Below are 25,204 nucleotides of genomic sequence, written 5' to 3' on the forward strand. Positions count from 1 at the left end.
GAGAAAGAGCCCATAAACATTGTTTTGCACACAAACCATGATCCAAACCTATATCGGCATTTTTGGTACATCTCTGTGTTAAGTAGAAAGAGTATCTAAGAGCTGAACAGCCCTCTGGAGTATCTTTCTATTTTTCCCCAATAACTAAAAGCTTAGCACCTTAGCAGACTGGATCAGGACGTACATATAAGCTCTTTTCATTCAGCCTTTTTTATTTCTTTTTCCTGCAGAAGCTTATTCTCATCAATGGCTAAAAAGCTGGCACACTTTCCTGCAGCTGGTGAAGAAGAGTATCTGCTTGCATGCCTGTGAAGCATAGAGCTAACTCCTTGGGGACAGCCTTTTTCTGACAGAAGCAGCATGCAGCTTCTGCAAACACTCAATTACATTTTCAAGATGAGAAAATAGAATTTCAAAGGCTGTCATGAGCAGACCTCTCTTTAAATTTCAAGTATTTTCAGAAAATAATTTCTTTTTAATTTTAAAGGATTTGTAAGAAATAGCAAAAAGTGGCATGGCTCACTTTGTGGCTGAAACTTGAATGACGGCACAGGGTGAGGAGTTATGATGTGATCTGAGGTGGGTCTTTTATATGATGCAGACTGGAGATTAAGGGAGAGGCACATACTGACAAAGCAAAACAAATAGTTCTTGTCAAAACCAAGTACAGGCAGCGTGTGTTGCACAGATCAAAAATTAGCCAAATATTTCACAATTCATACTACAACCTTTGACTGATGAGACTGTCACATAACAAACAGGATAGTTGGTAGTCTGTGAAAGGATGCTGCCTCCTGTCAAAAGAGTACTTGATTCACCCAGTTCAAAAGCAGGAGCTTTCCCCATAGTCATTCAGGCATCCCTGCTTCCTGCTTCAGAGACTCCATCTCCTGGAAATAGCCTGTCAGGTCCCATCTGTTTTCTTGTGAAGCTGCCAGCCCCCTGAGAGAGGGTCTAGCATTCCCATCTCCCATCTGATACTGGAAAAACAAAGCGGAATAACCTCTGCAATCTGCCAGAAATGGGTTTCTTGAAAGCAAGGTCTCTGCTTCAGGGAGCTGCAATCTACCATACTTAGAGGAAAATTAGTTTTCTAAGTACAGTGTTTTCTTTGCTGGTTGCTTCAGTCCTCCATGCCTGCTCTTGCTCCTTCTCCTCACTGTGTGGCCTGAGGGAGCTTAAGCTTAAATAACTCTTTAACAAGCAAAATTCAGAACACAAAATTTCTTATTACAGCAGGTATTGCGAGGGGAAGGAAGTAATTTTCAGAGACTCCTTACCATTGCAATGATAGTAAAACTTTGCATGAGCATTAAGCAGGCTATGGCTGGTATAATTAACAACTGCAGTTTTTGTCAGTACCTCAAAAAACAGTTAGTGGTGTCCTAGTTGATATGACAGATTCATTGATCATTGGAAGCTTTCCTTCAAATTGATTTATCAGTCAAATAACTGTGCTTCACTATTACTTTACAGAGGGCAATAATTTCACACAGTGTATTACAAACATAGATAAACTGACATCCTGTGCCTTGAAGGACTTAGTGTCTCAATAACACAAGGCAAACATAAACAATAAAGACAGCATGGGGCAAAAACGACGAAGAGATATTGGCCATGAGAACAAGGCAACAGAGAGTTTCAAGGAGGATTCTGGAACCAAGAAAAGTTGCTATTTTGAGGAGGAGTTGTTAGAAAACAAATTGCAAGTCACAAGAAAGAAAAACAACCTGAAAAAAAGGTTAAGGTGATCATAGTCAGAGTTGTTTACATAAATTCAAATGTTTGAAAAGTTTTAAGGCAAACCAGAGGCTTCAGGATGATTCAGCAAACATCAAAAATGAGGGAGCAAGAAAAAGAACACCATTTGGCAGGAAGAGCAAGGAAAACAAGAGAAAGGCTATAGAAATAAAGTTGTAAGTATAAACCAGTTTTAAAAATGTAAAACTGGGCTCTTGGGAAATGATATAAAGAGAAAGAGGCCATTCAATTTAATGAGTTGGAGCATCCACAGTGAGGAGAGGAAGAAAGAAAAGTGACCTAGTGTGCTGCATGAAGACGTTTCAGAAGAGAAAGGGAGGGGAATTTGAAGAGATTGAATGGCACAGGATAGATAGTTTTACTTGTGGATTTTATTTTTTTCCTCCAAGAAAATAAGGCGATTTGGTGCAGTCTAAAAGAATGGCCTGTCTTTGAGCCTTAATGAAATAGTGTCATAAATCAGATCAGAGTGCAATATTATCCCGTTAATTCACTATAGGAATTAAGTTACCTTATGGTTTCTTCTGAAACATTGTTCATTGACAGTGTCAGAGATAGGGTTTTGATGTTGATGGACCACAGAGTTATTGTGATGTTTATATAATGACCGTGTAACAACGTCTTTGCTGAATTTCTGCAACTGATTATCCAGACAGGACAGGCTGGGTCTGAAGCTGAATACAGCCTAATAAGTGACACAATCCGTAAATCCTGACAACTTCTTTACATGTCATTTTTATGTTCTACAGCACATTAGCTGAAGATCTCTTCTATATAGACTTCTGTGAATTCTGTCTCATTCATTTCTAAGAAATACTGTGACTGTGAGGCAGTTAGCCAAGTTAAGCTTTATTAAATCATTATATAGATAAACCACACACACATACATGTATGTTGTCATATGTATGCTCTTGCTTCCTTCTAAATTTGCTTTCCTTAATTGTGCTACAGCAGAGGATCATTTTATAGAGATATTGAATACTAGGTCCTAAGTAGGAATATATGCCAGCATCAAGAATCTTAGCTGACTTTAAATCACTTCCAAGCACAGCTAAAAGTGCTGTCATGACCTCTTTCTGTCTAAGCAGTAGAGATGCAAGTGAAACTTGCTACTAAATTTTAGAGCAAAAGCACTGAAGGCCTGGTCTAAAACTATGTCAATTTTTGTCAAAAATTCTTAATGCGTAACATTTATTTGTACTTTAACTCTTGAGTGTTCTTGCACTACTGAAACTCTCTAATGTCTCCATGGAAACTTGAGAGTTCCACAGATGGAGGGAAGACATTACTTTTGCTGGCAACGTTTCAACTCAAGTTGTCTGGGCAGAAGAGGTATCTCTTTTCCTTTCCTTTTAAAAGCCTCTATTACATGAAAATGATGCAAAATTTTGTCAAAAAAGTATACTCCCAAGATACGCAATGTTACTAAAAAGCAAAACAAACTCTGAAACATTAGGATAATTAATACACACTTATTCAAAGGTATCAACAAGCAATGGAAATGCAATTACTAGATGAAAAGTATGAGTCTTTAGATATAGCACATATTGCTTTCCTATGCTTGTTATGTAATGAGTATCATGCTAGCTAATGACACCAATTATTTAAAAATTAGGCACACAATACTGCATACTTCATATTTATTATATTCAGATGGAGCTGCTATCAGCTGCACTTCAGGGCTAGAAATGCTTTAATAAATTCTACATGTGCCTTCAGTGTTTTCTCTAGGGTTGTATTTTTTTAATGCTTACTCTTTTAGTGGGGAATCTCAGGCATAAAAAATTAAAAAGGTCAATTTTATGATGAAACACATGAGCCTAGATATTTCAAATGGCACCCTAGACTGCAGAAGCTAATTGCTTTTTGATAGAACTCTCTTAAGTGCTCACGCTGAAAACAGGTTTGCGTGAAAAGCAGGATGCATCTCTAGTCTGCTTTCAAGCCTGCTGTGATTTGTTGAGATGAGCAGTGCTGTAAAAAATAGAAATCACCTGGAGCCTGTTAATATTACAATCAAGTGAAAGCACAATTACTATTGTCTTAATCCATCTGTCTGTATGCATCCGCTCCACTTCCAATCACCTGCTTTAGTCACAGGTGCATTATTACTGAGATGACATTGAAAACAGTCCAGCCCTATGCATGCTCCAAATTGCTGTAACTCTTCCATGACAGTCTGTCTGTCTCTGTAGCTTTAGTGTGGAATTTGTAAAGGAGAGCAAACAAAAGGCCCACATTGCATGAAGTATAGCCAAAGTGCCTTTATGTGTGGAGGCTGGCTGAATGATGCCCAAGTTTATATTAACAGGTTGAAAGTGACATTTATGTTAAATGGGGTTAAAAAAAAAAAAATCAAACAAATGCACTGTATTCTGGTAACTCATGTGAAGCTGAGTAAAGTTTAAGAAATCCTATTTCATGTATCTGGAACGCTAAAGTAGCTTTGGTAAACAAATATACATTTATAGTATACGATGGCGGTTCTACAAAGACAATGTGGCAGCATATGATACTTAGTTTCTGATTTCACCCTGAATAGTATTTGATACTCTAAGTGATTGAATCAAGAGACAGTAATTATACATTATAAAATCAAATTACAACAACAGCATCAACAACCAAGAAATAACAGCTGCAACAAACAACACCAGTACTAACTTTTGATTTAGAAGAAGAAAGAGGAAGAAATGAACTAAGGTAAACCAGACAGAGGAATGATGAATGGTGTAACAGTTCAGACATTTACCAGTTCCAGTTGATAGGTCTTTTTCATGTGAAATTTATGTCTCTCAGACAATCTTTGAAAAAAATTTGAATCCGAATTTCACCATCTGAGTCTCTGGTTTGTTCACTGTTGCATATAAAAAAGTAGTAATGATGGGATTTGTATAAAAAAGATCTTGATATATAATCACAGACGCCTAAAATCCATTTTGAAAAATATCTGAAAAATGGATTTTTGAAGGTAATTGTAAGTAGTGGAAAACAATGGTAAGCTCTTGAATGCCTCCCTAAGATACCAAAAATAAAATTTTAAAAAAGAGCTAGCTTTTCTGATATGATAGTAAGCTAATCTCTATGTTCATGTGCAGAAACCAGGAGTTAACATTCTGTAATCTTACAGCAGTTTAGCTCTTGATCCAGTATTTAGAAGACACAAAACTTGAACCTAGTGTTTATTAGATGCTAAAGGTTCTGATATGGCAACTATATCCTTCTAGATCCTACTGTATGTTTAGAGGCTCCAAACACTGCTTGCACTTTTCCAGCTGGCAGTCTGGGACAGAAAAAAACTTTAAATAGTCTTTTGCGAAAGTGCTAGTTTTTAATTCCAGTGATGTGTTGTTTAAACACCTGAAATTAAAGGAAGAATCATAAAGCTCTGGAGTGATCTATGCAGCTGCATAAGCTAACTCAAAAATGCCACTGAATCGCTCTATGAGGCAGTTAATGGCCTAAACGCTTTTCATACCCTCTTCAAAATTCCCCCTGAGACTTGTTCAAAGCTTCCTGCACTGAGTCGAGCTCTCTAAGGAGCTGTGGATCAAAGAAAGCCTGTTGCTCTTAAGTGTGTTAGAGCTGAGGAAGGCGCCTTTGCAAAGTTCAGCCCAAAGTTCAGAGCTGTTCTGAGATCAAACTCCCTGGATTAAACACTGCTCAATTGCAGAGCACTATTCAGTCCGCTGATGGCAATTGTCATCTGTGGTTGTCCCTTGTCTGGAAATAGGTGGGATTAATTTCTTTATTCTGTGAATACACGAATTCTCATTAGTATCCAAGTTGAGTTTATACATCACCCACTATCCAAGGTGATATCCAGCAAGTACTCAAAAGGGTAATATCTTTGTATGACTTTTCAAGCCAATCTGCTGATTTTTTCTCTTCTTTTTTTTTTTTTTTTTGTTCATGGAAAATCACACAGAGAAACAAAAAAACCCCACAACTTTTTCTTGCTCATGTTCTAGGGTTTTGTTTTTTATTTTGTGATTAAAATGAATCAGCAAGTTTAAGGAAGCTGAGCAGCTATACAAAAGCAGCATTTCAGGATGAGAATACAATATACCATGGTGGGATTTTATTTGCCCGCAATATTTAAAAATCATAGGATTACTACTTCTGGTAATTTTCAGGCTCTTCACTGTGATTCTCCCATTGGCAGTACTATTTCCAAGATCAAACAGACACTGACAATGAAGCACATTTGCAGCTTATGTATGTTTTACAGTGTAACCAGTGTCATCATTGTTAATGACATTGACCTCTTTCAGTCAGTCAGTTTCACAACTCATAAAGGTGTAAATATGCAAAGGAAAGGACCTAATACTTTAGAAAACAACAGTTTGTTTAGTTCATGCAGTTTACACTCCTGTAAAATTTGCTGCATTGTTATATTCTGATTGTTGCAGCAGGAAGCAATCATCATGGCAAGAAAGAGCTAACAGCTGGAGGAAAAATCCTTTTCTTATGACACAGTGATTTTAGAAACATCTTTTCAAAACACAAAGCCACTGAAACCTAAAATGCAGGTTCAGACAGAGAACAAAACAATGATTTGGGAGATAAATGCTTTTGAAGATGAGATCAATTCACACAATTTGTAACAGAAAATGTTTGCAAGTGTCCACTGCAATCTTTGAAATGTATCGGGGTTATATCTTTTGTACAGTTGGTATCTCCCAAAGTGAAATTGCTACAGGCATCTCTAATGGAGAATCACCTGAAAATGAGGCAAGTACCACCAGCTGATACAGCAAATGCCAAGTGGCTATTTAGCAGTACCAGTTCATAGCAGATTCACACAGAAAAAATACTTCCCTCCCTTCTCCCTTTTGTATCTGAATCTTTAGGACACTTCATCATTTCCTAAAAGCAGGGATGGAGAAAGCAGTCTATTATTCCCTGACAGACTGCAAAGTATTGTCCATATTGACAATCGGTTTTGTATAGGCAGGCTGCAGAAGCAGCAAATCCTATTAAGCTATTCAAAGTCAAATGAAGACATTTTTGTTACATGCAGTAGTGAAAGAAGACGGTATCAAAAAAAGGTTAAATGGATGCACCAGCTATTAGTTTATGCACAGTTAGAATTGGAAAATCACCCCAAAACTTTCTATCACCTGTTCGTGCCCTTCAGGATATTATGTCCCCCAAGTCTAACTAACCGATCATTCAAATTCTATCTTCTGTCCTGCCAATGCTAATTTTTTGAGATAAAAAAAATCAATTTCATGCTAACAGGACTACTACAGAAAATGCTTATGTTATACTACGGTTTTACTAGTGCACTATTCCTCTACCCCAAACATATGGCATTTTCTGTGTACAGACCACTCTGGAGATTTACTGTAATTATGTCATGATGTGCTTATTGTTATGGATTCAGCAGCCTTTCTGCATCTCTACCTGCTTTGCTCAAGAGCAGCTGCTAGCTTCAAGCTGTTGCCTGCTTCCAGCGGCAGAAGCTGAATGAAGGAGTGCTTTCCAGGGAAGACATGTTTTGAAGCAGACATACTGACAATAAACCAGTTCACTAGGGAGACATAACATTGACTGGATAAAAGTCGAGTAATCATTCTATGATAATTTACTGAAACTGGGTGCAATTTGTGCTAAACTAAAAATTCCCTCTGCTGCTGATGTCGGACTTGGAGGCCTTTAACTGATAAAGTGTGGCATTTGCTTTTATGAAGTAGCTGATCTTTGGAGATTCATTAAACCTTATTATTTCTTCTTATGCATAAATGACTATTAATACTTACTCACTGAATGAGAGGAATAGCAAGGACAGGATTATCTGAAACAAGGCTCGACAGTCCTTCTCTTCCACCTGCTCTCCCTGCTTGTCATGACTGAATACACTGAATTCAATTACTAAGGAAAGCCGTGTCAATCTCTTGGTAAAATGATGAGTGCTTCAGATGAGATTGCCAGGCATCACCTTCATTTCTCTGCCTGGTTTTCATCGTGTATCACCTGTGTCCAGTCAGTCTGCACTCCTCCCAGCTTTTGGTGGGAGTGAGGAGGACCAGAGGATCCAAATCCTTCTCAGCAGCCACTTCCCAATAAAGCACTCACAGAAATGAGGGCTGTTTGTATGGCAGTTTACCTAAATCGGAAACACAGGATTCTGCCTCAGCCCCAGGTTTATTTTTTTCTAACATTTAGGAGAAAAGTATGTGGAAGGGGAAACTAATTAGGAAGAAGAATAGGTGCAAATATGCATGAGATTTCTCAGCTGTGCTCTTGTTACACCCCCCTCACTGCAAATGGCAGCTATTAATATTTTACTGACTTGAACCTCTGGGGTAGATTCCAGATGTCACTACTTGATCATGTCTACATATAAGAAACAATAAGTTCTGTCATGTCAACATCAAATTCCCATCTATGGCAATGATCTTGACCAGAGAAAAACACTCCTGATTTTGCAGATGCTTTTTTGCTTCAGGTGGGGACTATGTTTGCAGGAAACTCAGACATCCCAAAGTAAAATAAAGCAGAGGAAAATTCCCAACATTTCATTATTAATTTGTATGCATTAAGAAATAGCTATTTTCTTTACCATGTTCAGAACAGAATGGAGGTTAAGTTGGCAGAGCTCAAGGGTAGAGTTGCAAGAATGCTGCCTGCTCAGAAAAAAGTCTGCTGCATTGCTTTTGAAAACATGAATCACTTTATGTCAATCAGTTTCAAGCAGCCAGGTACTGAAAAACTGGTATCTCAATAGTGATGCAGTTTAGGTGAATGGTGCTGCTCAGGAGCACATCTTGAAAGCCCCCAAACACATAAGTGGTGCTCTCCTCCTGTCCAACCAGTGCTGAATATAACGTCTATTAAAAAAGTGGTGAACTTGGCTGATGTTGTCTGAGAATATGTGCAAAGAGCAGGTTACCTCTGATTTCAAGGGAGAGTCCTTTTCTTCAGTTGGATGGAACAATGATGTTTTTCACTAATGAATATTACCTGTCATTTAAAATCTGGACTTCAGGTGGAAGCTTCAGCAAATTTATGATAAAAAGTTATATCGGACTCTACTGTCCTTAGAATTGAAGCACTGCATAAGTCAGAGGGCAAAGAGTCCTTAGGACATGTATACAGAGGGTCTTTCTATTGCCCACATTGTTTTGCATGTTACATAAGCACTAAGAAATTAGTTTTCATAGATAAGGCTATAGTTTTACGTACTTAGGTCATCTTTTGCACAGGAAGCTGTGCTAACGACACACAAAAATGAAACATGAAATATACTACAGAAAATACTATGCAAGTTTCAATCAAAATTTGAAAGGCTTACCTGAAAGCCAGCTGCGGTACTGGCCTTTTCTGCATTTTTTTGCCAATTTACTATGAATTTTCAATATGAAGAGGGATTGCTTTTTGTTTAATTACACGTTGCAATGGAATACTTAGAATTACAGAAGCTTGTGCTGTTTATTGTTATTGCTAATATTATTCTTACATCTAAAGCACGTGTAATTAGGTTTCTCTACCATGCAAATTCATTTATAGAGAAAGAAAATCGAATGGACAGAGATCTTTCTCTAGAATATCTTCAAGACATAAAAAACTTACAGAGGCTCACCAAACCTAGGTGAGAAGACACCAGTCCAAGGCATCTGACCTGCACATAGCTGGAAAATGCTCACACGCAGCTCTTGAGCTATGACCCTGTTATAAAAATGGTAACAGGAATGTGTTAGTACCAGAACTGTGGTATAATTTAAATCCCAGCTGTGGGAGGAAGCAAGTCAGCAAGCCAGCATCACCAGTCAGCACAGCACCACCGGCTTTACATAGCCCCAGGACAGCCATGAGGCACTGAACCTGGGGAATCATAATCTCATTGCTGTGTCGTGTTACTCTCTACCCTAGAGGGTGAGCTAGAATCAGAGCCCCGTGTGTGAAGGAGTACATGTGAGATGGTCAAAAGAAATTCCCAGGGAACTTCCCTCAGGCCTCAAAGTAATGAGGTCAGCTCATGGATATCACAATTCTGATTCCTCCCAAAATACCACATTCACTATTTGCTTTTGCTAGTGCAAGAGGATCTGTGAGAGGAAGGACTGCTTCTTCCAGTCTCAGCTCATGCTGAGGTGCTGTTGCCTTTCATTTCATCAGGGAAATAAATCTCTCAGAGACAGTCCTGTGTGCATTTTGTCAGGTAACTTGTTTAAAGCCAAATTCTCTCCACTGAGTTGGAACAAACTTGTTTTCAGACAATTATCATATAACTTAGCTTTATGTGAGCCTGTTTCATTAAGAAGAGAAGCTTTTAGGGAAACAAATGAGTACAATTCAACTGACAAAGCTCCCTGCTCATTAAAAAAACGTTTATGCTTTCATGTGTACAATTCAGTTTTCTGCAAGGAGCAGTGAAGAAATGCAGTTAAGATTTGATAGAAGCAACAACAGGTAACACATGTAGGCATAAATAAGTATCTTCTTACAGTAATCCTTCAAAACACTAATGACATATGCTCTAACATTATTGTCAAACAGAAAGCCAGCAATATACTGTGCTCTGAGGCAATGTCGAAGATGCCTGAACCTGATGTTGCTCCTCTGCTGACACGGCACGACAGTGTCATTAAATTAGCGCTTTACAATGATTCATACCCTCTTCCCATTGTGTTGATTTTGCCCAGTCCTGCAGTGAAAAACCAGTCTTTCTAAAGTACCAATCTATATCATTAAGAATCAATTTTCTTTCAAACATTGTGTTGCCCTAGAAAGGAACTCCACCTTAATTAAATAATGTTATTTTCCCCATTAGGTTCACGGAGTCAAAACTTGATTACAGGAGCTCTTGTTTCCTTTCTCACATATAAAAATCCTGATCACTCTACTAGCACAGGAGGAGGCAGCTGATGTGCAAGGCATGTGCATGAGTGTATGTGCATGGAAGAGCTGGAGGCTGCCGTTGAAGGGGAGGTGGGGAAACAAAATTCGCAAGGGTAAATCTGAGTGAAGGCTTTTATGTGCAAGATGTGATTCCTGCTCAACTGAAGACCTTTGTGTTTGCTAGAACGGGAAGTGGCATCAAGCTTACTACTGCAAACAGATGTACTGTGTGTCACTTTTGGTCAGCACAAAGGAACTGAGGACTGGAAAATTAAGAATTCAGTGTTATTTCACTACTACACTTGAGGGTCAGATATTTTTCAAGAGCTTTGGTTTTTTGCATTAGCAGCAAGTAGATCTGATCTTTATATATATATTTATATATTATATATATATTTATATATTATATATTTTTTTTTCCCCTGGCTTATGATATTGTATGTATTGTGTACTTTGAGCACAGGAATGGGATATGCTGCTTTATTAGTGGAACCCAAAGCCTACACTGACCAATGGCACTTCTTAAAGATGAGTCTTATCCATCTGAACTCAGTGAAGACCTTTAATACCATACAAATTCTTAGATTGATCCTTGCCCTAAGATTTTGTAGCTCTAACAAAGGGACCTGCCTATTTATTTTTAGCGTTTCAACCTGGACAAGCCAGGACCAACTTATGTTTGTTTGATTCCACTCATGCATATTTTGAGACTCACTGAAACACGCTTTTGCTGTTTGTCTCACTCCAATGACATCATTAGTTGGGCAGCTTTTATTTTTCAGGCATTCCTATGAATGCCTCCCTCCCTCATCTCCCCTGCCCTCACTCTTTTTCCCCTCCTCTCATGCATGCTGTCTTGCTGATACACCTACATGTTTTACACCCGCTGCCAGGTTCTTCTAGTCCATCTCCTGTCATTTGCTGCTGTGTCTGAAGGAACTGCTGGTCTTATTCTCTGCTCAGGTCTCGTGAACACCTTTCCAATTTCTTTCTTTATTTTTTTTTAATTTAAGGAAAGAAATAGAAAAAAATAGGTATCATGCATTCTTTTCCTTTGCAGAATGCTTGTTTACCTTTCCTCCTTGAAATGCAGGAATTTTACAAGCTATCTATTTCTTTAACCTCTGCTGTCCTCCTGATTCCCTCGTGATCTCCCACTTAGTGAATCTCAGCTCCAGAGGAACATCCTGCCTCTACGTGTGCCAAGTCTTCTCCTTGCACCTGACCAATGCCTCAGTCTAGCCTGCACCCATCCAGAAGGCTACAATAGAGATGATTTTCCACAGCTTGGTTTATGCCTCCATTTCTTCTCTTTAGTTTCTTCCAGGGACATTCTACTACTCCACCTGCAAGGCTCTCTGTGGCTTGTCCTACCTGGCTTGTCCCCTCCTGTCAGGATGAGAGTATACTGCTGATGAGCCACCAGCTTGTTGTCAGCCAGTTAATAAATTTCAAATTTTCACACATTTTCCTTTTTGCTGCCTTTTAGGGGAATTTTCCCCCAGATAACGCAAAGTTTACTGATAATTATGTTTCATAGCTCTTTTTAGGGCTTTTTTATCATGCCTACAAAAAAGCTGACAATGGTCCAACAAGAGGTGCAATGAAACTGCAAACTAGTATTCCCTCTCTGTTTCCCTGACTTTCCTCTCTTTTCTGTCCTTATAGGTTCACTGGCTTGTTTTGTACTTTGACGGTTAGTTCTTTTGGATAAGAATTGCTTCTTTGCAGCTGTCTACTACTTTGCAGCAGTGCTTTGCTGTCCTCAGCACTGTGTGTGGCTTTTAACTGGTATACTATCAGAAACATATTTGAGCATATGGGTGTAAAGCACAGATACACATCCCACTAAAGAAATTTCTATGAGAGTACACTGTTACTCACTGCTCCCATCTCTCTACAAGGGCATGAGATTATTTTGTCACCTGTGCAATGCTAACATTCAGGATTTTAAGAAATTTTATTCTAGTTATTATCAATCTTTGAGAAAAGCAGGTAACATTAATGGTATTCCACTGTTCTAAGTGCTTAAATACATACACAGACCACCTTTCTGTAATATTTGATTACCTGACAATGTTCAGAAGAATTATCCTGGCAACATCTTTCTGAAATATTTAAGAACCATTGTTTGTACAGCACAGACAATAATGGGAATAAATTAAGCACCCTGCCAAAGGTCATATTGCAAGTCTGCAACAAGGCAGAGATTTTGAAGCTGGCATCCTAACTGTATAGCTGTATTATTGCTTTTGATAACACAGTTATACTTCATGATGTTTTAAACCAATCTAACAGCATCAGAACTTGAAGGCATGCCCCAGACTTTGCAGAATCCCAAACTGTAACTAGTATGGATGTATAATTATATATATGTATACATTACATATGTACAATTTTATGAATTCTAAAGCATGAAATAATAATCTTAATGATTGCATGAAGTGTATACTCAAGTATAAATACAGGAAGGAGCAAAAAGGATACAGACTAATATACAGCACGTAAAAGTCAGTGGACAGGATCACTATGAAAATGGTCAATACTTTTATGTATTATGCACTTAGTTCCCCCAAAATCAATAGACTTTTGAGTGTGTGAGTAGTAAAAGACAAGGATAATAAATACTTTTAATCCTGTGTTGGCAAAGAGATATGTAATTCTGTCACACTTATCTCCAAGGCTGATCTTTTATTTGCATATTTTCAGAGTTTTGATCTACAAATGGATTTTGATTTGTTGACTTTTGCACGAACAGCCTTGTGGGAGTGCAGGTCATGCATAATCAAAGAGTAAAACATGGGCAGAAGAAAGATATAGAAAATCTGTATGAAATACAATTACCGTTATTATAATTTCCTTGTACCACACAAAGGCCTTATTGTACTGGGTGCAATCCACATTTAGGGCTTTTTGAGAGATCCAAGAGATCCCTATCTATGCAAATGGTACAGTGTCTTCTAAACTGAATGTGAAAAATTTAGGTATGTTTTCCTCTCTGCTTAGGAAGAGGCACAGAGACGACTTTCCCAAGGCATTGTGGTAGACCTGGAAACACAATCCACTGACCTAAACTAAAGCTCAGGACCTGAACTGAAAAGATTTCCATCTTCTGTTGTAAGACAAGAGTTCAATAAAGAGTGCAAATGAAGAAAATTGTACAGAGGATCTGTAGCTAGAATCAGACATCGATGGGTGTGCCTGTGAAACTGCAAGCTTGTGACTCATTTTTAGCTATGTGATCAAAAAGATGGGATGCATATACTATTCATACATAGAGCCAACCAACACCTTAAGCCCTGACATTGCATGACAAGGTTAGCAGGGGTGTATGACCTGCAATGTGTCCCTCCCAGACACTGCTCTTCTCATGGTGAAGTGGCATCTGTACCGCCTATCATTTAGGGGTGGGTGGGAACTTTCATTCATCCTCCACTTTGTAAATATTATACAGAATACAACTCAGATTTCACAAACCAGTAGCAAATCATTAGTACCGCTGGCCTCATTCTTTACCTGGAACAATTCTCTCTAGAGATCAGTAATTCAAATGTATCTACCCTTGATAACCAAGAATCCAGAAAATGAAATAACTTTTCTGATGTAAGCAGCAAGAACTAATAACCATTAAGCACATGGCACTTAAATGTATGGAGCATATGGGTATCCATGTCATGCCATCACCAGACCAGTTCATTTTGGTAGTATGTAGGCACCAAGGACAGGCAGAAGAGATGTGGGCCTTGCAGAGACCATTGGATGATTCAGGTGCTCTGTAAAGGGAACTTTTCTGGGAGAGAGCTTTGCTCAGTACATAAGCACAGGCTGAACTGAGGGTTATCTTTGTGCCCCAAAACAAGTGAATTATCTGTGGCCAGTTCTTTCTCTATGTATCATCATAGTATTCAATAAATTACTGTTGCTGTCAAAGTGCAATGAAGATTAAGATCTCACCTTTACAGATTCAGCTATAATATTCACCAAGAATTGGAGAGGGCAGGGAAGCAGGGAGTTGTGCCACAGAAATGCCTTCCCAACATGTTTTCTGAGACCCTAGGGTTTCACACAAAGCAGAACAAATCACACCCTTAGCAGTTCACACAGTCCCATACAGCTGTGTGCTGCAGGTGGTGCCCTAAAAATGTGTTTATTTTGCAGCACTGCAGGCTGCAAAGCTGCACTTAAAAATGAAATACATTCCCCTTGCTTGCATTCTCCATTCTTCACCCTGAACCTCTCTCTCTCTTTTAACTTGCTGGAAGAAGATGGTAAGATGTAGAGATCTAGTAATAGCAATGTGGCTCAATCTCAAAAAAATGAAATGGAAGGTATCAGTATGGAGCACATAGTGAAAACTGACAAGCATGGTGTGTGGCACTGAAATTTTAGTGGTGTACTAATTCTGGAGAATAGGAGGCTCAGAAGTGGAGGGGACCCTCTCAGTCTCTACAACTACCTGAAAGGAGGTTGTAGCGAGGTGGGGGTAGGTCTCCTCTCCCAAGTAACAAGTGATAATAGGACAAGAGGTAATGACTTCAAGCTATGCTAGGGAAGGTTTAGACTGGATATTAGGAAAAATTTCTTCACAGAGAGGGTAATCAGGCATTGGAACAGGCTTCCCAGGGAAGTGGTGGAATCACTGTCCCTGGAAGTGTTCAAAACCCATGTAGATGAGGCCCTCAGTGATATGGTTTAGTGGTGGTCTTGGCAGTCCTGTGGTAACGGTTGGACTTCATGATCTTAGAGGTCATTTCCAACCTAGTTGATTCTATGATTCAGAGAGGCAGCTATCACAGCAATTGAGTGAAATATCAGTGGAAACTTCAAAATTTCATAAACATGAAAAAATCAGATGTCAACTGAGTATGAAGTAATATGCAGACAGGCGAATGGCTGCAAGACAGACATAAATGTGCATTATATGATAATTCTTTTCTATCACTGATACAAGGATTGATTTACTGATAGGGTTTAGAGTCTGTAGTCTTCCACCAGCATCACCCAGTGTGCTAAGTGCTCTGTGTTATGTGACAAAGGAGCAGTTGTGGCTGTGTTGCAGAGCCTATTGTCACTGTGGGTTATTCTGATCCTGTTTTGCATACATAAATGCTAAATACCCAAATTGGGATAATCCTTGTTTTATCAGAGAGTTTTCTTGCACATATTAGTTCTCAAATAATTTTTGCCCATTTCAAAGATTTTCTAAACCAGGATCATTCAGCTGGTGAAAGTATAGAGACCATCAAACTGAATTTTCTGTTACTTCTTCAGTGTGAGCTAAACTAGCAATTTATTCCAGCTGTTTCTTTATCCTGAGCAAAATCCACTGCTCAGGAGAAGGTGTCAAAATATCTGTGCATCATCACATCTGCTTTAGCCTCTAAGGCCAGTATTATGCAATGAACAGCACCACTCTGCACACTGGGGACTCTTCTGACCTTTGGGATCATCTAACCTTCCGGATCATCTAACCTTCCAGTTGCTTTAATTTATACTTTGTTTAAGCAGTAGAAGAAATTAAAATTCTCCAAAATGTTACTCTTAAAACCCTAAAATCTTTGTTGATTTGCACAAAATTAGCAGCGGTATTTGTATAGTTCACAATCTGGTGCTGTTAGGTTCTCGGACACGTTCCTTTGGAGAGATGAGGTCTCTTGGAAACTATGAGTATTCCATACCTCCTTAGCAGAGTGTCTGCAATCCTGAAACATTCCACAGCCCACCCTGAGACTTGCATTTTAGAAAGTATAAAATATGGGGCGTTTATAGGTTTTATCTTAGCTGTCATATTCTTTCCATTAAGTAATCCACTGCAAACACCACATCTATGTGAAGCCCAAGCTTCTGTAGCTGTATTCCTTGTGAGCTTGCTGGCAAGCTGTACAAAATGCACTCAGTATAATGTTTTCAAAGACTGATATAAGTGGTCCTCAATGAAGCTGAATGTCTTTGTAACTTTTTATTACAGGCAGTAGAAAACATCCTTAAAAACATGCTGCAATGTTACCACTCATGAAAAAGCCAAGATCAACATCAGCTTGATCATTGTCACAAACATAGAGAAATACAAACAGAAAGCAAGTAACCATTTTGTAGGTTGATGTTTTACAGTTAAAGTGCAAGATCCACTTGAGTGTCCATAAAAGAAAATTAAAAGGATAGTTTAATTTCTTTCTATTAACTGGAGATAAATCTGATCTAAAGCTTAGGTTTGTCGAAAGCTAGTTTACTGAAAACCTAGCAATATCTGCTCTTCTAAATTTGTGTTATATGTCTCTGCACAGTACAAGGTAATTTCTCTGTTCTTCACCAGATTTACTATGATAGTGAATTTATGCTAGAATTTCTATTAGAAAAAGAACCCCATGCTTACAATTGGAAATGTGAAAATGGTGTCAAGTTGCAAGCATGAGGTTTGTAAAACTGGCTGACAATTACACTGTGTAGCTCTTTACTTATGATAATTACCTTCGCAATAACATGACTGGAAATATAAATCCAGCTGTAGCCAGCTACAGCTAGTGGATTACCAGTAGTTTGTTATTCTGAACCATTCCCCTAGCTTGCAAAGAATGACCTTATCTAGAAACACAGCTCTGTATGCACACAAAAAACATTGCATCAGGAACACAACTGAGCTTTGAGTTTCTTGTTCATCATTCATTACATTAAAAAAAAAAAAAAGGTTAAAAAAAAATAAGCTTGGATAGCTCCTTTGGAGGACTTGAGGATAGAAAGGCTCTGCAGACTGATCTGTACAGGCTGCATTGATGTGCTGTAGCCAGTGGCATGAAGTTCAACAAGGCAAAGTGCGGTGTCCTGCCCTTGGGCCACAACAACCCCACACAATGCTCTAGGCTTGGGGAAGAGTGGCTGGAAAGCTGTTCAGCAGAAAAGGACTTGCAGATGTTGGTCAGCACCCGGCTGAACATGATCCATCTTGTGCCCAGGCAGCCAAGAAGGCCAGCAGCACCCTGGCCTGTATCAGCAACAGTGCAGCCAGCAGGGCCAGGGCAGCGATCATCCCCCTGTACCTGGCTCTGGTAAGGCTGCAGCACAAATCCTGTGTTCAGTTCTGGGCTCCTCACTGCAAGAAAAACATTTTGGTGCTGGAACAGGTGCAGAGAAGGACATGAAGCTGGTGAGAGGTCTGGAGCCTAAGTCTTATGTCTCCAAGGGCTGGAGAAAAGGATGCTCAGGGAGACCTGACTGCTCTCTACAACTACCTGAAAGGAGGTTGTAGCCAGGTGGGTGTTGGGCTCTTTTGCCCAGTAACAAGTGATAGGACAAGAGGAAATGGCTTCAAGTTGTGCCAGGGGAGGCTTTAGATTGGATAGTTGTAATAATTTCTAAGGATTATCAAGTACTAGAATAGGTTGCCCAGCAAGTGGTGGAATCTCCATCCCTGGAGGCACTGCTCCAAATTTATACCTACAGTAATTCAGTTAAGTCATCTTTTCACCTACGTCAGAGATAACACAAAGCAAAATTAGTTGAAAAAACCTATCAATTTTCCCCCAAACAAGCTGCTTTCATTAATTATAATTTTTCTGAATGTAACAGTGGTTTCTTATGCTCCTAATATAAAGATTTCTGATTTTGATTTTCATACAAGTACATTTTGTTCATTTGGAAAGAAACCTTCCCATTTTCCTCCAGTAAATTCAAATGGATCAGTTTTGGGTTGTGTGAACTGATCAGTGAATCTATTTCATCTTTTGAAACTTACTCCTTCATTTTGGCTTTTCTTTTTTTATTCAATTTGGCTTTCACAGCAACACCTGTAACTTAAGTCACAACTGATATGCCATAGTGTAATTTGAATGTAACCTGGTATAAATGATTTGTGGCATTGTCAATGGTCAAATGGAGGTCAGGAATAAAAGTGTGTCATGTCAGCAGTTCTAAGAACAACAAGCTACAGGTTGGGCAGAGAAGAGATTCAGAGCAGCCCTGTGGAGAAGGACTTGGGGGTGGTGGTTGATGGGAAAATGAACATGAGCCGGCTTCAGTGTGCGCTCGCAACCCAGAAAGCCAACCGTATCCTGGGCTGCATCAAAAGGAGTGTGACCAGCAGGTCGAAGGAGGTGATCCTGCCCCTCTACTCTGCTCTTGTGAGACCTCACCTGGAGTATTGTGTGCAGTTCTGGTGTCTTCAACATAAAAAGGACATGGAACTGTTGGAACAAGTCCAGAGGAGGGCCACGAGGATGATCAGGGGACTGGAGCACCTCCCGTATGAAGACAGGCTGAGAAAGTTGGGGCTGTTCATCCTGGAGAAGAGAAGGCTGCGTGGAGACCTCATAGCAGCCTTCCAGTACCTGAAGGGGGCCTATAGGGATGCTGCGGAGGGACTCTTCATTAGAGACTGTAGTGACAGGACAAGGGGTAATAGGTTCAAACTTAAACAGGGGAAGTTTAGATTGGATATAAGAAGGAAATTCTTTCCTGTTAGGGTGGTGAGGCACTGGAATAGGTTGCCCAGGGAGGTTGTGAATGCTCCATCCCTGGCAGTGTTCAAGGTCAGGTTGGACAGGCCTTTGGGTGATATGGTTTAGTGTGAGGTGTCCCTGCCCACAGCAGGGGGGTTGGAACTAGATGATCTTAAGGTTCTTTCCAACCCTAACTATTCTATGATTCTATGATTCTATGATTCTATGAAACATCTATGTTGGAGCTTTTCGTGTACCAGTGTCTTAAACTAGCTGAATTTCGTAACAAAACTAACTCAGAGCCAGGGTTTGTGAATGAATGCCACAATACTTTGGTAATGATGTTCTGCAAGAAGAAATCTAGAAAACGTGGTGAAACTGAAGCTAAGTAAAGTAAGTAAACACTTACTGCAAGGAAGATCTGAAGAGAACTGTGAGCCACTTCTATGTACTGATATTCAAGAAGACACCCCGAGACAGTGATATATCGATGATCCTCTGGTGCCCAGTCTGGTGCTGGGGTTACTGAGGTCACGGTGCAGCCTGGCCCGTTCTCCATCCACCAAGAACGATGCATTGAGATATTAAAGGTCAGAATGAGATCTGTTTCCTGCAAAAGAACAAGTGAAGAATTAATGTACTGGGATGGTACTCAGGCATCAAGAGATTTCACAGGATGCATTAAGAAGCCAAAAGCAGTGATAAAACTGCACTGTCACATGAAAGCGGATCTTGACTGCAGCAAGCACAAGTTGCTGTACTTTGGCAGGTGGAATTGCTTTGGAGCAGAATTATCCTGCAAGCCAGAATCTAGGTTCCTTCCAACCCAAACCATTCTATGAGTCCTGTGATCTGTTCCCAGACGTTATGATAGCCTAGACTGTATCAGTCATTTCTGTTACATTGCCCATTTTCCTGAGGAAACTATAAGGACTGATGGACGTGCACAGCAACTGTCCTTTGCTCAGTACCTAGAAATATGGCCAATATTTTGGTGGTCTGATGAAACAAATTACACAACAGTCCTCAGGATCCAAGACTTCATAGACTTTGACACGTATCTTTAAGGAGTTTTATCTCACGGATGCTGTGAAGCAGACCTGTGGTAACTATACTGAAATACTGGAGAAGATGCAAAAGAAGTATTCTGTACATATGCTTACAAGTGAAACCTCTTTGTAATGCCTCTTTCAGATTTCTAACTCCCTAGGAGTCTTTAAGGAAATAGCTAGTGAATGCTGCCATGTCTAAAGACTGATTAGCTTGTTAAAAAGGAGTGGCAGAGACCTGCAACCTTTAACTCCAGTGCAGCTAGTGCAATGGAGTAACTAGTCAGGCTTGCTTTCCATTTAGATTGAATTCATAAATAGTTCATAAAGGATTACTAAATGATTAATATACATCATAAACAATACTACATATATGACTTTCATAAATTATACTTGGTTGAACATTACTTGAGGGTATTTTACATAGTTATAACAAAACTATGTACTTTGTGGATTCTGTAATAGCTTACGGAGTTTACCAACCCTTTATAAATAATTTGCAAGTTTAACCTCATTGTAAAGCGTGAGTATCTGGTCTGTGTGCACATGTGCTCAGTTATGCAAAAAAATTGCTTTTAAGTAATGTCTTTACAAAGCCAAGTTCTCCCCGCACCTAACCTACATTTTTTCAGTCTGTTGATGACATTAATAATTAAGATTCTCATAAAGATTTTAGAATGTAATTATTTAATTAGGTTTACCATGCCAAAAGGAATAGAATATCATTCTGTAGCAGATACATTGTATACACATTTTCCTTCCTTCAAAAATTGTCTTTTATTCAGTCCCACTTATTTTCCTTTTTTTGCTCTAACTCATGCAAAGGCAACTCCATCCAGAGAGGTTTTGGATAATGTCATGACTGACAGGTCAATTGATTTGTGGTTGCACTCAACATTAGTGCAGTTGAAAGTTTTTTAAGTTGCAGCTCTTCTTTAAAAGTGCAGAAATTTTGTACATTTAAAAAAAATAAATTCCTATCCTGTATAAACACACCCAGCTGACAGGTGTCTGGAAGGTTCATAAATATTTTTGTGATGAATAATTACCCTACATTCTCACAACAGCCCGGTCCAGCAAACAATAAGAAAATGTATGAAGCTTCACATGAATTTAATCATGCAACTAACTTCAAGCATTTGAAAAAGGGACTCTTGATCAGATACTGCAGCAATAGGACAAGGGGTAATAGGTTTAAATTTAAACAGGGAAAGTTCAGGTTAGATATAAGGAAGAAATTCTTTACTGTGAGGGTGGTGAGGCACTGGAACAGGTTGCCCAGAGAAGTGATAAATGCTCCATCCCTGGCAGTGTCTAAGGCCAGGTTGGACAGAGCCTTGGGTGATGTGGTCTAGTAGAAGGTGTCCCTGCCTGCGGCAGGTGATTTGGAACTAAATGATCTAAGGTCCTTTCCCACCCTAACCATTCTACAATTCTATGATTCTATGGAGGTGATCAAAGCAACAGTGAACATTTGTATAAACTACGCAGTTTTCCCCCAGAATGGATACATTTACTATGGCTGTAAGTCTTCACACGCAGCAAAATTTTCCTTTCTCTGGACCCCTCCATACCAAAGCTGCAGACACTGGAAAGTATCTGCCAGATGCTTTTGGAAATGGGCATTTTTACCACATCCCAGCCAGAATACTATTCTTCTTTCTGGAGTCAGGGCTGTTATGGCCCCTCAGTAGCACACTGGCCTTCTCACCTAGTGTAAGAAGTTGAAGTAAGTTATCTTTGGAGTAAATTTATTCCTGAATGACTAAAATTGGAATCCATCATGTTATTGTCAGAAGACCTTTAAGTCATTCTAGTTACCATGGGAAATTCTTAACCTCTTGTCTCTTATCAGAGATGCAGTATGAACGAATAGGACTTATTGTCTGACTTTATTTTAGTATTTGCAATACCTTCAGAAGAATCATGATGGACTAAAAATATTTTATGAAGTGCAGACAAGGGATGAAAAATGTATTCCTTGAGAAGCAAAGGGATAAACTGGCTTGCAGGAACTGAGTATTTGTTATGTATCTGTCAGATGAAGTTAAAATGGATCAGGAGGAGCTAAATATAAAAATCAAAACTGGGTTCTGTGGTTAGAACATCATTGCTCTATAGCCAGTTTGCTTTCAAAGGGCGCAGTAATCCAAAAGTTTACAGGTTAGAAGCACAAGTTAATTCCCAAGTTACTCAGGAAATATAATCACACATTAAAATATTTATAATTACGTATGTAGATAAAACTTTATAAAGTCCATCTTTCTTCCATCCCTGAATTAATCCCAGATGATTTTCTGAAATGATTCGTTACATTTAGAAAATTCCCTTGCCCTCAAATCATCTTTAGGCAGTTAAGTTGAATGCTGTGATTAAGACTAATCTTCTTTTGTTAAGGAATAGTCTTTTAGTGTTTACCAGTAAAAACTTATAGGACTTTATCACATCTATATCCTATTTCTACCTCCAAGTAATTAGTGAACTGCTGTGTTGCTTCTTGTGCTTATAAAATAGACCTGATACCTGTCACGGAAAGGTTACATTCTTTCTTTTACAATAGTAAACCAAATAGTAAACCAAAATAAATTCCATCTTAAACTGTGAATAATGTGGTTGAGAAGGCTTTCAAGAAGTGTAGCTATCACATATTGAACCAGTTAAAAACCGGTGAACTTCAGAAAGCAAAACATTAAGCAGATATGAAATCTGGTTATGATAAGGTTAGGGATCATTGAATCATAGAATAGTTAGGGTTGGAAAGGACCTCAAGATCATCTAGTTCCAACCTCACACTAGACCATGTTGCCCAAGGCTCCATCCAACCTGGCCTTGCCACTGCCAGGGATGAAGCATTTACCACTTCTCTGGGCAATTCATTCCAGTGCCTCACCACCCTCACAGTAAAGAACTTCTTCCTTATATTTAACCTGAACTTCCCTGTTTAAGTTTAAACCCATTACCCCTTGTCCTGTTGCTACAGTGTCTTGATGATCAGAGTCCCTCTCCAGCACCTTTGTAGGCCCCCTTCAGATCTCAGCTGGAATAAGAATAATAATGAAATCAGATTCTGACAAGTCAACATGTAATTTAGACACTAAATTATAATCCAGAAATAGATGGGACACGAAAAAATACAGGAGGAGCCTGTTCACCTCAAAGTCAGCTGCTGCACAGTTAAATCGTCTCAGCTATAAATCGTTATGGGCTTTGAACTTGCCTTTAACCTTCAAACCATGCGCCCCTGTATGCAACCATATTAGCAGAGAAGTTCCTATTGCTTTGTAGTGGTCACCCAACTTACAGAAAAGTTTGACATCATAGTGAGAAAACTGTTAGAACTTGAATCTCCTTGCAGAAATGTAGAAGCCGAGGAGCGGATAATGTAGCTAGCTTTAACATCTCTTAAACTGAAAGCATTTAGAGCTCTGCTTGCTATTTATTTTGTTCATTGTTTGAATACAGTTTTAGTGGACATAGACAAAGCCTATACTGGAAGCTGGGGATTTGTTGTACTCTCCAGTGTATTTGCCGTCTGTTTTCTTTCCAACATCTGTGGCTCAAAATATTGTTCAGGGAAATGAAGAGAAATGGTCTGATAATCCTTGAAGCTACGAAACCTAACAAGAACTGTTGATACACACTGGGCATGCCGATGCAGTGTTGTTCAGTCTGTATGTAGAGGATGATTTCATTATCCTAAATTCAATAAACAGCTGCTTCTTCATGGACACAGAAATACATCTGTATGAGCTTTACTGATGATCACTGTGCTGCTTTTGTAAATCCTGCTGGTATTTGTAAAGCCTGTTAATGAAAATTGGTGCATTAAAGTAGATTTTGCTATTCATCAAGGAGGTGAAAAAAAACCCCAACCAAACCCAAACTACCAGAGGAAAATACTTAGCAGGACATCTTTGTTGACATTCTTAAGATGTGCTGTTAAGTAGTCAGGGGAAGTACTGGTGGATTAGACAAAGGCTAGAATTTGGAGGTCTCAGAGGCTCAGATCTCAGAGATTAGAGGATGAGACATTTTCAAATTAAGTCTGTAATTTGATTTTAGCTTAGTTTGTAAAAAGTGTTGAGCTCTGATGGTTTTGTGCCTGTGTTTAGTATGGTAGTTAAAAATTTTTGCTGGGGTTAACTGCACAGTACATGACATTTTCTGACTGAGGATAGCTGATGACAGAACATGACAGCAGAAAGCTTTGCAAGAGCTGCTAGAAAGTAATACAATCTTCTTTCATTAAGAAGCAGCAGTGGGACAGCAGCGCTCAAAATGAACATTGCTTTGCGTATAATGTATTACTACTAGTACATATTAGTAAGTATACTATATGCAGTAATAACAATACATTACTCTTTCAACGGATTTTGTTGGGTGCAGCTTACAGAAGCTGATCCTAAACAGAGTGCCAAGAGAAAAAAGGAGGCAGTAGTTATTCAGGGTGATCCTCTTTGAAATTCCAGGAGATCTTGTAGACTCTGGGAAATTAAATTCCATTAAACCATTGACTTCAATGGTTGTGGCTTGCTGTATCATGGGAAATAAGTTTCTTCCATTCTTCTAATTAGGAATTGCTGAAATCTGTGCAAACCTGCCAATTCTTAACAAGTTCTGTCAAATACAACAATATAACCACTTGTTTCATTTTTCAGACTCAGACTAACAAGAACAGGCTGCTTGGAGACTGAATGATTACACAAGGTTTCAGTGATAAAAAAATGATCAGGGTCTGAAAGCATTTGTAGTTCCCGGCGCCTCAGATGCACAGAGGCCTGTACAGGCATTTTTTTTTGGTTCTGTTATCTCACTTTTCCACTAAAGCTAACTCCCACCAGGCAGTACCATTTCTTCATGTAAGCAGACCTTTTCCTGTCTAAAGAAAAAAACCTGCCCTCACCGAAGACTCAAAATAGAGCTTATTTATTTATTTATTTATTTGTTACCCTTTGCTTTTTAATCCACACTTTATATACAGGAAATAATCATTGTACAATTTTGTGCAGATCATGGATATTTAAATTCCTAATCTTTCTTACCCTGTTGCATATGAACTTATTTTAGCCTTTCCACTTTTTGCATGTGGTGATTCTTTCCCTTTAATTTGAGTATTTT

General features: G+C 39.0%; 1 protein-coding gene across 4 annotated transcripts in view; it reads right to left on the reverse strand.

The window, feature by feature from the left end:
• The window catches only part of NKAIN2 (sodium/potassium transporting ATPase interacting 2), a 558,646-nt gene that overhangs the window by 60,645 nt on the left and 472,797 nt on the right, over positions 1-25,204 (reverse strand). For all 4 annotated transcript variants that reach the window (XR_009744502.1, XR_009744501.1, XR_009744500.1 and 1 more), the window contains one exon: positions 19,447-19,647. Coding sequence is in view for 1 of the 4 variants with exons in the window: in XM_061460014.1 (XP_061315998.1) it covers positions 19,447-19,647 (201 nt within the window). In the remaining 3 variants the exon portion in view is untranslated. The remainder of the gene's footprint in view (positions 1-19,446; positions 19,648-25,204) is intronic.

Source organism: Pezoporus flaviventris, unplaced genomic scaffold (assembly GCF_033815535.1).
Source record: "Pezoporus flaviventris isolate CSIRO_AGI_PZ_B2104156 unplaced genomic scaffold, CSIRO_AGI_Pfla_v1 ptg000031l, whole genome shotgun sequence".
NCBI classification, from domain to species: Eukaryota; Metazoa; Chordata; class Aves; order Psittaciformes; family Psittacidae; genus Pezoporus; species Pezoporus flaviventris.